This window comes from Schistocerca cancellata, chromosome 1 (assembly GCF_023864275.1).
Source record: "Schistocerca cancellata isolate TAMUIC-IGC-003103 chromosome 1, iqSchCanc2.1, whole genome shotgun sequence".
In the NCBI taxonomy this organism is placed as follows: Eukaryota; Metazoa; Arthropoda; class Insecta; order Orthoptera; family Acrididae; genus Schistocerca; species Schistocerca cancellata.
Window position 1 is genome coordinate 381,391,995 of NC_064626.1, and position 18,032 is coordinate 381,410,026.

General features: G+C 37.6%; 2 protein-coding genes across 2 annotated transcripts in view; one reads left to right on the plus strand and one right to left on the minus strand.

The window, feature by feature from the left end:
* The window catches only part of LOC126175109 (uncharacterized), a 46,888-nt gene extending 39,372 nt beyond the window's left edge, over window positions 1-7,516 (minus strand). The window contains exon 1 of the mRNA XM_049921665.1: window positions 7,187-7,516. The gene's annotated coding sequence lies outside the window, so the exon portion shown is untranslated. The remainder of the gene's footprint in view (window positions 1-7,186) is intronic.
* A 235-nt stretch (window positions 7,517-7,751) lies between these two features.
* The window catches only part of LOC126175119 (DNA damage-binding protein 1), a 189,650-nt gene continuing 179,369 nt past the window's right edge, over window positions 7,752-18,032 (plus strand). Inside the window, exon 1 of the mRNA XM_049921676.1 lies at window positions 7,752-7,944. Within this exon, the coding sequence (XP_049777633.1) occupies window positions 7,884-7,944 (61 nt within the window). The 5' untranslated portion in view covers window positions 7,752-7,883. The remainder of the gene's footprint in view (window positions 7,945-18,032) is intronic.

Consider the following 18,032-nt stretch of genomic DNA (forward strand, 5'->3'; position numbering starts at 1 on the left):
TCCCTTGATGCCTCAGAACGTGTCCTACCAACCGGTCCCTTCTTCTTGTCAGGTTGTGCCACAAACTCCTCTTCTCCCCAATTCTATTCAATACCTCCTCATTAGTTATGTGATCTACCCATCTAATCTTCAGCATTCTTCTGTAGCACCACATTTCAAAAGCTTCTAATCTCTTCCTGTCCAAACTATTTATTGTCCATGTTTCACTTCCATACATGGCTACACTCCATACAAATACTTTCTGAAACGACTTCCTGACACTTAAATCTATACTCGATGTTAACAAATTTCTCTTCTTCAGAAACGCTTTCCTTACCATTGCCAGTCTACATTTTATATCTTCTCTACTTCGACCATCATCAGTTATTTTGCTCCCCAAACAGCAAAACTCCTTTTACTACTTTAAGTGTCTCATTTCCTAATCTAATTCCCTCAGCATCACCCCACTTAGTTCGACTACATTCCATTATCCTCGTTTTGCTTTTGTTGATGTTCATCTTATATCCTCCTTTCAAGACACTGTCCATTCCGTTCAACTGCTCTTCCAAGCCCTTTGCTGTCTCTCACAGAATTACAATGTCATCGGCGAACCTCAAAAGTTTTTATTTCTTCCCCATGGATTTTAATACCTACTCCGAATTTTTCTTTTGTTTCCTTTACTGCTTGCTCAATATACAGATTGAATAACATCGGGGAGAGGCTACAACCCTGTCTTACTCCCTTCCCAACCACTGCTTCCCTTTCATGTCCCTCGACTCTTATAACTGCCATCTGGTTTCTGTACAAATTGTAAATAGCCTTTCGCTCCCTGTATTTTACCCCTTCCACCTTCAGAATTTGAAAGAGAGTATTCCAGTCAACATTGTCAAAAGCTTTCTCTGAGTCTACAAATGCTAGAAACGTAGGTTTGCCTTTCCTTAATCTTTCTTCTAAGATAAGTCGTAAGGTCAGTATTGCCTCACGTGTTCCAATATTTCTACGGAATCCAAACTGATCTTCCCCGAGGTCGGCTTCTACCAGTTTTTCCATTCGTCTGTAAAGAATTCACGTTAGAATTTTGCAGCTGTGACTTATTAAACTGATAGTTCGGTAATTTTCACACCTGTCAACACCTGCTTTCTTTGGGATTGGAATTATTATATTCTTCTTGAAGTCTGAGGGTACGCTGCCTGTTTCATACATCTTGCTCACCAGATGGTAGAGTTTTGTCAGCACTGGCTCTCCCAAGGACGTCAGTAGTTCCAATGGAATGTTGTCTACTCCGGGGGCCTTGTTTCGACTCAGGTCTTTCAGTGCTCTGTCAAACTCTTCACGCAGTATCGTATCTCCCATTTCATCTTCATCTACATCCTCTTCCATTTCCATAATATTGTCCTGAAGTACATCGCCCTTGTATAGACCCTCTATATACTCCTTCCACCTTTCTGCTTTCCCTTCTTTGCTTAGAACTGGGTTTCCATCTGAGTTCTTGATGTTCATACAAGTGTTTCTCTTATCTCTAAAGGTCTCTTTAATTTTCCTGTAGGCAGTATTTATCTTACCCAAGTGAGATAAGCCTCTACATCCTTACATTTGTCCTCTAGCCATCCCTGCTTAGCCATTTTGCAGTTCCTGTCAATCTCATTTTTGAGACGTTTGTATTCCTTTTTGCCTGCTTCATTTACTGCATTTTTATATTTTCTCCTTTCATCAATTAAATTCGATATTTCTTCTGTTACCCAAGGATTTCTACTAGCCCTCGTCTTTTTACCTACTTGTTCCCCTGCTGCCTTCACTACTTCATCCCTCAAAGCTGCCCATTCTTCTTCTACTGTATTTCTTTCCCCCATTCCTGTCAATTGTTCTCTTATGCTCTCCCTGAAACTCTGTACAACCTCTGATTCTTTCAGTTTATCCAGGTCCCATCTCCTTAAATTCCCACCTTTTTGCAGTTTCTTCAGTTTTAATCTATAGGTTATAACCAATAGATTGTGGTCAGAGTCCACATCTGCCCCTGGAAATGTCACTACTGCATTTAAAGTATGCTATATTCAATAACATCCTAGACTATGAAGGTAAGATTTTTTCCTTAGCCTGCCTGAACTGATATGGACTATGCCCAAAGTTAAATTACAAAGTATTGGCTAGGAACCATTAAAAATGAAATGTTCACTGAATGATATTTAATATTGCATTTGATTTGTTATTTATTGCAATGTTTGCATCATCTAAAAGCAAAACAAACTTGGCATCTGGTAATGTTACAGATGAAAGGTCACTGATACACACAGAAAAATGTAAGCCCTAAGACAGAACCCTGTATGACACTCAAGTATTAGTTCCCAGTTGCTTGCTGCCTCATAGCCTAATATAAATGTCTTTCCTACTGACAGCCTCTGCTTCCCCTCAGATACATACGATTTTAATTGTTTTTAAGCATTTCTTGTTACACCATAATATTTTAATTTACTTAAAAGGATATTGTGATTTACACAGTCAAATGCCTTTGACAGGCTTAAAAATATAGCAGTAGTCTATTTTTTTGTACAATGAATTAAGTACATTCTTGCTGTATGTGTAGATAGCCTCATTATTGGAATGCTTGAGAAATGGTGACTAAGAGAGTATGAGGAGACAAAACAAATTATTCAGATTGATAAAGGACTTAAGAATTTTCATTGTTATGGGGGACTGGAATTCTACAGTAGGAAATGGAAGATAAGGAAAAATAACAGCTAAACATGGACTTTGAGAAAGGACCAAAGGGGAAACCAGTTGGTACAATTTTGCACAGAGCATTATTTAATCACTGCTAACACCAGGTTTAGCAATCATGAAAGAACACTGCATATCTGAAAAAGACATAGAGACTCTAGAGTATTTTGGATCCATTTTATAATGGTAAAACAATTTCAAAACTCAGTTTTAAACCACAAAGCATCTCCAGGGGCAGATGTGTACTCCAACCATAATTTATCAAAAGGCAGGCATAATGTCAGTTACACTTATTGCTTATGATTAAAACTGAAGATATTACAGGGAGGTAGGAAATCAAGAGTATGGGACTTCGATAAATTGGAAGAACCAGACGTGGTTGTTGATTTCAAAGAAGCATTAAGCAACAGTTCAAAGGAACACACTAGAAGTCAAATGGGTAGGTCTATGAGAAACTGAAAACAGCAATCAGTAGAAACCTTGTAAATGTGTAATTCACAATTTAAATTTTAAAAAAAAAAAAACATGTAACTGGTGCAGTGTTTCATTAATTATAAACCCTTAGACTATATATGGCATATTAAATTTCCATACAAAAGGAGAAACTAAAAAAATTGTAGGAAACGAAGCAGGCCAAAGTAGGAATAGCTAGATGAGAAATGTAAAGCTGTTGAAGCATGCCGGACTGGGAAAGACATGATGGCTATGGGAACACTAAGAGAGTACTCTGGAGGATAGAAGTACCTACAATAGTATAGTGAGTTGAGACTGTAAACTAATACTGAGAAAGAAAGAAAGGCTGAAATGTGGAAGGGAAATATAGAGGGTTGAAAGGTAACAGAGTGGACACCTGCATTTTGTGTAGACTAGCAATCACAATGTGGTGAATAAAGTTCTGAACTGGATCGTCTGTCGAAGCCAGACATACCATATGGTTACTGTTGAAGTCCTGTATGTAGTTTTCCAACCCGTTTCAGCGTTAAGCAGGATGACTCTGAATGAAAGGCACTTAAAGATTAGATTAGATTTACTTTCATCCCAATTGATACATAGTGAGGAGATCCTCCAGGATGTAGAACATGTCAGAAAAACAATAATACATGACAAATATTTACAACTGAAACAAATAAGCTAATGTACCTTCCACAGGCCACAGGTGGCATGATCATCATTTTTTTAATGAACACTATATGAAAGAATCATTTTACAAATACTCATTTACTAGGATCGCATTAACGCACTGATTTTTTTTTTAAAAAAGTTTTTAATTTATAAGGGATTGTAAATGAGATGAAGTAATTCCAAAATGGAAAAGTGTTGCAAGTGTTCATATGTGATCTGGTATGTTAGCAGTGGCCAAGAAGCTTAATGAAATGGTACAGGAAGAGAACAAGGTAATGAGTGTCACCCCACAGAGAGGAAAAGCACCCCAAGGAGACTAAGGTGGGTTTCCCACCAATTCACATTGTCTTCCAAACTTCAATGGCAGTTCTTAATATCAAAACTGTGCATAATATTTGTGTATTAGGTTAGTAACAAAATAATTCCATCCTATTGCAATATTTTATGTGGTGTTATTCATTTTTAATACATTTTTAATGTCTTTTTAATTAATGTCTCTTTAATTAAGGCCAATCAGTTCTAAGTTGAGAAAAAAACAGCAATAATAGCTAATGCATATTACTAGGACTGAGTGGCATGGTGGGCAAGGGACGACAGTGGCAGCCAACAAGAAGCAAATAAAAGAAATAGTGGGGGAAAATCATTGTAAGTTGGGATTGGGGAGGAACTTGTTGAGTAGACGTTGAAGAGTGAAGGGATTTTTTGTGTTAAGACTTGGTAGAGTAAGAGGCTAGGGTTCCACGACATGAGAAACTTTTGATTCATTTCTGGGTGGCAAGTGGCCACATAGTCGCAGTATTGGGACTTTTACTATTTCGCAAGTCTATCATGACAGAACTTTTCAGTGAGTGCAAACTCCCCCCCCCCCCCCCTGTTTTTTATCAATGTGCTAATGACATTATCTTGTAGAGGTTAGATTAAAGAAAGGCAAACTTACATTTCTAGCATTTGAAAACTTAGAGAAAGCTTTTTACAATGTTGACAGGAATACTTTCTAACATTCTGAAGGTGGCAGGGGTAAAATACAGGGAACGAAAGGCTATTTACAATTTGTGCAAAAACCAAAACGCAGTTATAAGAGTCGAGGGGCACGAAAGGGAAACAGTGGTTGGGAAGGGTGTGAGACAGGGTTATAGCCTTTCCCTGACATTATTCAATCTGTATATTGAGTAAACAGTAAAGAAAACAAAAGAAAAATTTGGGGTAGGAATTAAAATCCATGGAGAAGAAATAAAAACTTTGAGGTTTGCCGATGACATTTTAATTTTGTCAGAGATAGCAAATGACCTGGAAGAGTAGCTGAACAGAATGGACAGTCTCTTGAAAGGAGGATATAACATGAACATCAACAAAAGCAAAAGGAGGATATAACATGAACATCAACAAAAGCAAAATGAGGATAATGGAATGTAGGCCTAGTCAAATTAAATCAGGTGATGCCGAGGGACTTAAGATTAGGAAATGAGACACAAAGTAGTATATGAGTTTTGCTATTTGGGAAGCAAAATAACTGATGATGGTTGAAACAGAGGATATAAAATGTAGACTGGCAACGGCAAGGAAAGCGTTTCTGAAGAAGAGAAGTTTTTTAACATCGAGTATAAGCATCAGGAAGTCCTTTCTAAAAGTATTTGTAAGGAGTGTAGCCATATATGGAAGTGAAACATGGACGATAAATATTTTAGACAAGAAGAGTACACAAGCTTTCGAAACTTAGTGCTACAGAAGAATGCTGAAGATTAGACGGGTAGATCACATAACTAATGACTAGGTACTGAACAGAATTGGGGAGAAGAGGAAATTGAGGCACAACCTGACTAAAAGAAGGGACCGGTTGGTGGGGCATGGTCTGAGGCATCAAGGGATCACCAATTTAGTGCTGAAGGGCAGCGTGGAGGGTAAAAATTCAAGAGGGAAACCAAGAGATGAATACAATAAACAGATTCAGAAGGATGTAGGTTTGAGTAGTTACTTGGAAATGAAGCTTACACAAGACAGAGCAGCATGGAGAGCTGCATCAAACCAGTCTCTGGACTGAAGACAACAACAACAACAACAACAACAACAACAACAACAACAGATAAAGTTTAAGGATTATAGAAGCATCTGATTCCACCTGTCTGCTTTGACCCATGACGTCACAAATATGGCAGTAATGACCATTCTCAACGCCTTCAATATGGTGTCTATGACATCATTACATAAATGACAACAAACATGAAAATACATACAAAACCAACAAACACATCTCTCTCCAAAAATATAATCAAACTAATGGGACCAGTGCAGGAAATTGGGGTTTTTTGGGTGGGGACGATCTAAATATAACACACACACACACACACACACAACACAATCCAAAACCACAGAAAACGACAACATAAAAACACCACAAAATTCCCAAATCCCACTGCACTTACAATATCGACAGGAATCGGTCACTTCCCTTCACCTACACAGCTCAACCGCAATTGTCGATACCACAAATTAAGAAACCAACTACTCCAAAAATTATAATCATATTGCAACTATTGATACCACAAAACCAACAAAAATTGGATTTGGATACTTTCCTTGACCTATATAGGCCAACAGCTGCTCATGATACCAAAACACACACAGCTACAACATCACATTGGAATTGGACACTTCCCTTGACCTATATAGGTCAACAGTAACTTACAATACCAAAACACACATAGCTACAATGACAATTGCAATCTGACACTTCCCTTGACCTATATAGGTCAACAGCAACCCACGATACCAAACCACACATAGCTAAAACATCACATTGGAGTTGGACACTTCCCTTGACCTATACATGTCAACAGCAGCTCACAATTCCAATACACACATAGCTACATCACATTGGAATCGGCACTTCCCTTGACCTATATAGGTCACGATACCAAAACACACATAGCTACGACGACAAATTGGAATCGGTCACTTCTCATGACCTATACAGCTCAGATACAACTGACGATACCAAAAAATTGAAATGGAGTACTTCCCGTAAGATACATAAATTAACCACAAGTGCTGATAGCAAAACATCAACCACCAACAACGACGTGCCCCATAATATCAAATATCAAGCTGATAATTTTGTGGAGTTTAAGATTAACTTTCTTTGGTCAAATCCCAGACGCCAACTACGATGATCTTCAAAGAAACTTTCAAAATTAATGGTTTTTTTGATTTTTATAATTGGCAATAGCAGTGCAAAACAATCTTCTATAGTGTTTAAGTAATTTCATTACAATTCAACTAAATTACTCTAGATGTCTGCCCTCTTTCTCCGTATCTCCGAGACCCTGTCCGCGTAATCTATGGATTACGATTAATGTTAGGTAATGTCGCTCACCTCTCTCCTAGGATAGTTTTCTTGTCTCCAGAATGATCTGTCACAGGATATACTGAGCGAGAAGATTGAATGTTGCGTTTATTATCTAAAAATTAATCAAATCTCGTGCTATAGCGACATGTTCAAGAAACAAACAGCAGTCACGAACATCTCACACACACGCCAGCTACTCTCGTATGCCGTTTACTAAACCGTATAAAAATGTAGATATAAATTTTAACAAAAACTATATACACTATCGAGCAAGGCATTCAATTTTCCTCACTATGCAGCACACAATAAAACTGTTACAAATGCGCACTCCCAATTCGAATTTGAAAGTTAGCAGGAGGGCCAACTATAAACAAAAAAACTGAATAATTCTTGTAATATCTAGAACGAAAAAGTGGTACCCCTCTATTTTTAAGAGTTAATAAAATTATGTGCAAGCCTCTTCCTATAAAAAGTATACGACATCCTAAGGCTAAAGAATACTCAGGCATCGAAAATAACATAGATAATACACCGTTGCCATTGAGAGAATCGATTCATTCTCGAAACCATGTTTTGTTTGTGACTTTCCAAAGATACATTTTGATGTTTTTATTTTCTGCAAGAGATGTACTGTGTGTGAATAAGTGAAGCATAAATAACATATCACGCGCAGTTGGTGTTTCAAACTGTGTAAACATTCAGTTGCCCAAAGTAAATTGAAAATATGACTTACCATTACGTCGTAACCGCTCATAAACCCACCGCAGTTACCGCGTGCGTTACCGGTATGTACAACATCAGTTGATTATATTCATTTTTACCTTGCCCTAGCAGTAAGGGCTCGACTGCATGTTGGTATTAATTACGTTTTAGAATTTCCATTTGCAAATTTATGGTTATCAAACGTGTCAGTCAAGCAAAACATCCCTAAGAGAAACAAGATTGTTCTCTCAACTTATAGTAAAATCAAAAGGCATTTCGTACATGACAAACTAGTATATACTTCGAGTCCACCAATAAGGTGCCATATTTTACAGAAAATACATTGTGAATATTATTGATGTGCTTGGTGATTTAAGATATTGACGCTGTAGAATGTAGGCTAGCAGTAGTGTTTCACACCTATAAGTGACGGTCTGCACTCGAAGCCCAGAAATATTTATGATATACTTGGCATTTAGCTCAACGGTCAGTCACATATGTAAGTTTTGCGGAGCAACATAATTTCTTCTTGGTTCAAAATTGTAGAATCCAGACTATTTGATTTCTCTCTTGTTATGCAAATGTCTGCAGGCTCAAACCCACACTGTTCCCATTAGAAGCACCAGTGAAGAATAATTTATTAATTTTTATAATGTCCACATTTTCAGAGCAGTCAGAGCGATTTATAGATAACATTCCTGGATGATAAATTCATCTATTTAATGATGCATATATTTGTTTCTGATGGTTTGCTGATAAACAAATTTCAAGAGAAATTATAATGAGTCCATCTTCAATGATAATCAGATCATGCAGTTGTTCATCATCAGGTGGTTAATAAGTTAGTGTAATTGTGCTCTGGCAAAAGATTAGCATCACTTGTGGTCTTCGCACAACCTTTATTGTAGCCTTGTTTTACCCAAAATATTTTCGAAATTTATGTGAAATGAACACATACTACACATCAACAGCCATGTATCTTTTCATACTGCTAAAATGAGATGTGCATTTAATCAGACCCCATCCAGCCAGGCAATAAAATTATGTTTTCTGTAATTTCTATGATTCGCTGTAGGTGAATGTCAGAGTAGCTCCTCAGTTTCAAAAAATAAATATGTAATTTTCCTTGCTACATGGGAGACTTGTGCTATCCCTACTCATTATGAATTAAAAATCAAATTATAAATCAGAGTAGATTTGTGTAGTAGGAACAGATGGATTCTGCTGTACTAAGTAGCCTTGAATCTCGTGGAATCTTTGGATTTTACGGAACTGACAAAATTACACCACACTCATCACAGAAAACAATGTTTCCAAAACTTGACTTTCAAGATCATAAATGGAAAAAAATAAGAAGTATCTGCAAAAAGTTTCTACAAGTCTGTATCAATGAAAATGACATTGCCAGACAATAGTGAGCTTGCCAATGGTTTACTCGTGATAACTGTTTGAACCAGGTGAATTTTTAATCATTTTATACAGGTGCAAGTTGTATCACAAGTTCATTGAGAACATCTTGTATGTGACAAAATAGCACAAAAATTATGTAGTGGACACATCCCACCTCACCTTGCATTTTTCTTGGTTTAGTTCTGCTGTAGGTGTGTAGGCCTAATATCAATCAAAATGCTTAAGACTTGTCCATTATCTAGTATAGGGTGCATTTTCTGAATTTACTGTGCAGTTTTGATTTTCACAATGAAAAGTGCATCAAAATAAATGTGACAAACTATGGTTAACTAAGCCACAGGCATAAACATGTTATGATATGCTACAGGTTGATATGTTATTAGAAAACAAAAAAAATCAATTTTTAAAAATATAACTAATTGGATAGAACTCTCCCCTAATTCGTAAACTTCACCAGTCTTTTTCCTTCACCCATCTTCCTTCCCCTTCAACCCTTCTGCCAGGAGGAGCCACTGGTTCCGAAAGCTTCCAAAGTGTAATACCTTTTATATGTGTGTTCTCTTGCTGCTGCTTGGTAAATAGATATTTCATCTATCTAATTATGTATATTTTCAAAACCTATGTTTAGCATTAACAGTCATTGGCTCCACCAGCTCACACCCAGATTTTCATACTTCAGTGTAACCTGTTCTTTGGTCTATACTACCACCACAACAAAGATATTGAGGTTAGCTCAAATTGGATGAACCTCATTGCACATTCCATTATTTTTAAAAAAATTGTCTTTGCCGAGTGTGGGTTAAACCAACTGAGACTTGAAGTCGGCTTTGACTATTGGTATGGTGATGCACAAAAGATAATGGAATGCTAACTAGGTTTATTTTACTACTGTATTAGTTCTTGGAATGTGGCGACAGACTGATTTGTAACATTGCCTGAGGTTTAGATTATGTTGGTATTTAATGGTTTGCTTGTGACTTGGTGAAGCCAATAAATGATATGAAAGAGATGACCACAGCCTTCAGTCGCAAATATGCTTTTATTTAAAGCATGATGCGTTTTAAAATTGGAAGACCTATCTTCAGGTCCTAAACATATTACTTTGTCATCATTTATACGCGGTTGTTCCCACTGGTCCTATTAAATAAATACATTTTAGTTTCCGGATGAAATAAAGGTGATTAAAATGAAACAATGGTTAAAATAACTATCATCTTCTGTTAACAGTTGTATGTACTTATGATACAGGTCATTCATTATGTACAAGTTGTCAAGTGATATCGGCAGGTTCAGGATTACACTTTGCCTGTTGTTTTTTACAAGATGCCTTTTAAACGTGAATTGCAGATACTGCAAGACTGACACAATTGCTGACAGAAGCAAGTTACTTTCGGTTATTGTTAGTCACAACTGCTTCGTCATGACACAAAAATATATTCGTTTGATAGGACCAGTGAGAACTCTGTGTCTGAATAATGACAGGATATGTTAATTCAGTTATTGGCAAATTTGATATTTGCGTTTGCCAGGTATTAAATGACATCTCATTTTAATCGCAGCCAATAATGTATTAAATAAATGATTTTCCTTCCTCCATGTGTAAATTCTCTCTTTGTTGATACAGGATGTCATGGTTACATCTGTTAGCAGTTACAATTTCATGCAATGATTCACAGAACTTTGTGCCTTCAAGACCCCATTCAAATTGCAAATAAGTGTCACTGTGTACTAATCAGTTTCAGTAACACTGAAATGACTATGATTGTTACTGGTTCTCTTGGGATCATATTGTATGGGAATCTCTGATTAGAGAAAGTAAAGCTTCATCTGTGAAAGGAATGAACTGACACAACTTGTGAATCGGATCACTATGTGCTGTAGGCATAGTCGTAGTAGACAGTATCTTCTATAGTGATAAGTGAGGTATACACTTATCACTAACTTTCTGGCATATGAGGATCCACACACATGGAACATGTCTTTGAGCTCTAGGTGCACACGATTTTCTTCATGGCCTATGTGATTGAACAAATGATGGAGAAATTGCTGTGAAGGAAATTTTTAACAGAGAGGTAACCCTTCCTCCTTCCCTCATCAAAAAATCATTTTTTTCATTGTCGATTTACAGTAGACCTATATGTACATAACATGCACCAAAATATTCGTCAGGGTAAAACTCTAGTTTCATGCAACAGTGTTGGCTGCACTAGCCATAAGGTAGGGTTGGAAGAAAAGAGTTGTCTCTGAACCTTCACAGCCAATAAGAGAGCAGCTGAAAGTTGATGTGTTTTGATGGAAAATTGTCACATTCTTACGTCAGTAGGCCCTATGTCACGGTCTCCGAAATCATAATACATTCAGAAAAGCAGGCAAATATTTTGACAAACATGGTTATTAATTTAATTTAAGCTGTGCTATTAGGTCCCAATCTAACCATAACATTGTAATTCATGACAAATTCTGAAGAAACATGTATGTACAAATGTTATTCCAGGTGTGATTGCTCATACGGCATGTGTATGTGTAACAATTGCCAGTGTTATGTCTCAATGAAGTGTTCATGCCTAAAAACAAATTAAATTGGCTCTGCCATATACAACCTGTTGTATATGGTACTCTACTCTAACTTAATTGGGATAGGTACTTGGAATCTAATCCAAGGAAACACAGAACAACTGGGTACTGTGAAGATATTTATTATGAAAAAATTAAAAATGCAAACTGAACAATCATTGACAGAGAATGTTAACTCCTACTCATTAATCTAAATTTGAGATTGGCAAAACATCTACGACTTGACTCGAAATTGCACCCCCTTTTATTCAACAGAAGCACTAAGTGGTTGATGCTGGATAGTATTGAAAGCCTCCACCCTGACTGGCACTCACAGTAAAAAGCTCAGAGGTCAAGCAACATATTTACTGTTAAAGATTCCCTATCTTTCAAGCTCTGGTGTGTATATCATCGAATTAAAATCAAAACCTTATGAAATCTAAGAGTGAAACTGTTCACTGACAGCAGTGTCTCAGAATACTCTCCAGTGATGCGTTCTTTTGACACGGGGCAGAGAATCTCGTGAGATGTTGTCTTCCAGTTTAGAGCAGACCTCGCATCATTAGTGTGCACTCTCCAATTGGCCGGTCATCGCGCCCATGACAAATAGAATGCCTCCCACACCGTGAGCTGTGAAGCTGTCGACGAACTGCCTTCACATCATACTCTGTTTGTAAAACCTTCTAGAACATTCTATAATTCCTCATTTGACTAAAAATTCAGCCAGTTAGATTCATTTCTCTGCCTTGTGGGGGGAATATAGCATGGCGTCTTGCATGAGAATTTCTGTGGCCGTATCTGCAGAGGGCATTCCCCGCAGATTCCTTCATGCTGAATAGGCTGGTGGGAATGCTTGTAAGATGTTATCTCAAAGAGCTTAATCTTTCAGCTGCTGCCTCACCCACAATTCTTTTCAGCAATGACAGGGGCGCCACAAGGAGCCTGTTCCGCCAGCTTCTCGATGGGGTGGTATTGTCAGAATTATTCATGTATAATGGGATATCGGGCCATCTTACAGAACCTATCCACTACCGATTAATTTTCCATTATCATTACGCAACTGCTATGATGTTGCACAGTCAAGCGAAAAATTGACTTCACAGAACATATATTAGTAAATCTGAACCTATCCTATGTTGTGCCAAACAATTTTCATGCCAATTTTCTTGGAGACTGCACACTCTAATAAATTAACCTGTGGTCATTTATTTATTCTTGTGATGGCACTTCTTGCTGTAGAACTCTTGGTTCTCTGTCTCAGCAGTTCCAAATCTTAACACCAAAATGACCAGGAGGGGGGTAGTGGTGGAAAAGAAAAAGTTGTCATGGATCAGTCTTAACATTAACAAGTTTTCCACAAGTGTGCTTAGTAAAGTCAGCCTCCAGCCTACCCTTAAGTGCACTGATGCAACTCAGTTTGAAAGCCCAACACAATCATCCATCCACAAACATTAATATGTTAATCTAAAAGGTAATGCTTAAAGTCTATGGCCATCCAATATTATATTTAATGTAAGAATATGAAAATTATCTATAATTTGCTTTTTCTATAAATTATTTGATACACAAACCTAAAATTAAAAGTGATCTACATTTACTGTTAAACACATTACATTAATGAAAAACAAACATGGTCAGCGTCTAAGTGCATCAGAGTTCACAAGCTAAAGCTAATAGTGATCTGTTTTAACTTTAAAATATGTAAATAAAAGAGAAAAGCACCTTTTCAAAGGAAGCATGAACACCAACACTCTGAGTTACAGGTGGTTTGCATTCACCTGTACTTCTAAGTAACCAAAATGATTAGGTTGGACAATTATCATGGACATTATCACTTAACTAATCAAAAAACTTTAAAACGTATTCAGACACATTACATAGAAATGCATAATGGACAAAACATTTAAACAGTAAATAAAATGATTTGCAGTAACTTTACATATGACAATTGAATGAGAATGAAAACCAAATAACATGAATACAAAAAATTATTATTTATTTATTATTATTATTTATTATGTAGTTGGTGTCGCAGTTTGTGCAGATATACAGTATGTACTTGTGTCTGTGGGCTCTAATCTTTCGTTTTCATGACATGGGAGCAGAAAGTTTCAGAGGGGGAAACACTGTGTTTTGCCGGGGTGGCATTGGAATGAAAGAGAGTGTGACCTTACACCAATACATGGATTACTCTTGACGTTTTAGTCCATGGACTCGCTTGACTCCAAGAGGAGATAATGCGTTAGTGGAATTAGTGTTTGACTGCTTACTGCAGTCCAGTGGTTCAGGTGCGGCATTTGCTCAACCACATGTAGAGCTAGCATACTGTTCCACAACTTTGCTGGGTTCTTGTAGCTGTTGCTCTTGTCCGTGGACTGGACAGAAAACAAGTGGATGACGCCCAGGGTACAGTGTCAGGAGGAGACGTGAGACTAGCACTTCTGAAGTACCTCATTGTTTTTTAGCCAGTTTCAGAAATGAAGCATAATGCATATTTAGCAGTCGTCATCTTGTTCTTTTACTGTGATTGCTTAAGTTTGCTTTTTTAAACTTTTTCTGTGCTTCAAGTAGTTGTTTCTTTTATTAGGAAGGGAACCTGCTTCTTCTACAGCTAGATGTCTTCTTTTGCTTGTAATCTTTTTGTGCTTTTGCCTTGCGCCTTCTCTCCTGAATGTCTTCATTTCTTGTGTCTTCAAAAATTTTGTTACTTGTGCTCTTCATAGTCTCCCGATCTTGTTCTGCGGGCCCCAAAATTTATTATCAAGTGGTTCTACTAATAGTTGACATTTATTTAGGGTTACCTCCTGAGTACATCTTGTGCCAATGTGTGACAGCAAGAGTTACTGTGCAAGAGTTCCGTTCTTGCATCGTGATACAGTCATTTCTTGAAAAGTGGGTAGAACTACATGGTTTTGTTTGGGAGGACATAAATAGTGCTCGTCTCCTGGTACCCAAAATAGCAGCTGCCCACATGCCCCTGTGCCAACAGTGAACTCTGGCTGGAGCCGTCCTCATGGCAAGACTTTTCACCCAGTGGTTTGACATATACCAACACATGCCTGCTTTCAGTTGACAGGTTGGCATGCACCCTTACCTCGGTCGTTTGCTCCCTATCCCACAGGACCTCTCAAGTCGTGTGTTGTACATCTGCCTCTTCACTTCACTTCCCCTCATATCCATGACAAGCTCTCATCAGCTGTTCGCACCCTGCAGCATCATGCCCGTGCACCTGCTGCTGGCTCATCCCATTCGATTCACCTCTGCCAGTGTGTTCCTCCGTGCTCGCTGTAGCATTGTGTACACCCAACAATTTTATACATAACAATAACCTTAATGCTTATGACTAATTACATTATGTTTTTACATACTGAGTTCTCATAAACATGAGTTTTCCCATTTCAATTCTGATACAGATATTGTCTATATACTCTGAAGGACTATGAAATCAAACATTCTGTAACTAATTGTTGAATTACTTCTTTACATTCATAAACATGAGTTCAACAAGCTCAATTTTAATTCAAAATTTTGCCTTTACACTTCGATGGACTATCAAATTAAGTGTTGCCTAACTAATTATTGAATTCTGTCTTTACATGGTCATTATTGATCCATAAGTTATTTTTGATGGTTGTAGGGTTATGGAAGATTAGTGCTTGGTTAGCCAAAACAGTTTTACTTTCTACGTCACCACTAAGGTTAGTTAAAATGTTAACATGAAATTTTATAACTTTCTTTAAATTTATTGAAGTCCGTTGTCTGTCTTGGAGCTACTGCTGGACCCTATGTTGCAGATAGGCTATCACTAACGTCCAAAACCATATGGCAATGTGTGGATCGACATAGAAATTTTTATGACACAGATGAGAGTCACCCCAAACTGTCCTTAAATATCCAGTGTTATTAATTAATAATGCAGAAGAGTTACGTACCTAGTTTGCTTTGTGTTGATTTACCTTGTTGGTGCATACCACTTTCCTTGTTAGTGCCCATTATGAGTTAATCCTTTTCTTATAACTTCCTGCGTTGCACATTTCATTGAGTGTTTATTATATTGATTGAGCATCAAACAATAATTAATGGTAGGAATCTTCTTAAATCAAACAGTTATGACAGTCCCTTTCTTCTTTTATCACTACACAGTCTGCCATTATATTCTGGGTTGCAGTTTCATGAAAATATTGTCCTATGACATTTGACTATCATCCTGTGTTCCTTTATATGAACTCAGCTTGTGCACCTTGCATCAAGCCCTTTCTCAACCATAGTATAAATCGGACCTCTCGCATGTGTTGTGAGGCCACCAGACCCATGATAAATGGCCTTCTGTATCGGTGTGATAGGGAGAAAGTACCACGGTCTAACAGGGAGAAAGTACAACAATATCCAAGTCACACTGACTTGAGCAAGAAACAACAAATACTGCTTTGTCAATGTTAAATGGAAAATCATTATCTCATGTTATTAAACAAAATACTCAGGATCACTGTATGTCCTGACCTCTGACAAAGATATCATCGCATTGAAGGTACTTTGCATTGAAGCTGTGATGCTGCTTTGCACCTTTGCTACCTAACAGTCACCATTCAAATGATCAAACATTTCCAATATTATCCAAGGAAACACAACATTGTGCCAGTGTTAGGGTCATGTTGATTACAGTGTTTCAAATCACTTAATGCACGTGTTTGTTCCATTTTTATTTATGATTTACTTTATGTACAAATTATAAATGCTATTCTTTCTATTTGACAGATGCTTTTAGGTGGCTCACATAGTAGACTTCTACTGACTTTTCCACTTTGAGACTTTAGAATTCCATGGCCTTACCATGTGGCGCAGTTTTGCTGATCCACAGTATGCGGTAAAAAGTTCATGGCAGACCCCCTTTTGCCTGTTCAACAGACAGTGGGCTTTCATGAGGATTTTCTGCCTGACATGAAACTCTCTCACCATTGCCATCTTATGAGCTCTTTCTTTCCGTTTTTGAGCCAATACTCAAATGTTGTGGAGGGATTGCTTCCCTATTTTCTCACGCTTCAGTCGTTGTCTAGGTTGGAAGTGGACTGTGTCTTGCATCAAATCTGGAGTATGCTTATTCTTCAGCACTGTTGTCAGTGAAAGTTTGGTTGTGCTATGAGATAGCTCGTTTGTGACATCCTGAAAGTCTTTCAAGTACACATTCCAAGTTGCATGCTTCTTTCTGCAGTATAACCTGCATAAGTTCCCTAAATCTCTCATTATGCCCTCACAAGGGTTAGAACTGGGGTGGTACCTAATGGTGTACACCAGTTTTATTTTATGGTTCCTCTATGTGTCCTGACATGTCTGTGACTGGTATCAGGGACCTTTATCAGACAGAATTCGGTCAACATGTTCCACTTGTGCAAGAAAGTCTTTGTACAGTGCCCTGCTTACCAACTACTCTATGACTTTTTTCAGTGGTACAAGTGTCACATTCTTTGGGATTAACTCAACCACTAACTAAAGTAATATAATTAAATCCACATGATTTGTGGTAGGGGGTCCATCAGATCAGATGCAGCTGTTTCCATTTATTTCTTCAGCATCATTGGCTGCAGTGGTGCCTGCGTCCAAACTGTAGATGTTTTTGCTTTCTGGCAGTCTTCGCAGATTGATAGAATCTTCTGTATTTGCCTCTTCATATTTCCAAAGTGGCATAGGCTTTTAAGTTTCAGGAAGCATTTGTAAGCACCAAAATATGTGCAGCTGAAATGTGTGTAGCAAATTATCTTATTTATCAACTCTTCTGGTACATACACTATCCATAGGGTGCTGCGTGCATTACATCTGAAAAATTGCATATCTTTTCTTAAAAGATACTGCTCCCATATTTGTGCTTGGGTTTTTTCATTCTATTTAGTTTTGATCCTGAGAAGTTGTGGGTCTTTATCTTGCATACTTTTCATTGAGGCCATTATGAAATTTTCAAATGCCACCTTTTTAATCTAATAAATTCAGAAGGACTCATCGTCAAACACATTTTCCACATTCTTTGTGGCTCCTATTGGTGAATGTGATTAAGTGTCAGTGATAATATTAGTGAGACCATGATTTGTATATCAAGGTGAAGTTGTACTCTTGGAGTATAGAAACCCAGCACCCCAGTCTGCTGTATGTGAGTTTTGCACTGTCATCAGGAGCACTGACACTTTGTGATATGTGTACACTTAAGTTTTGCATCCAT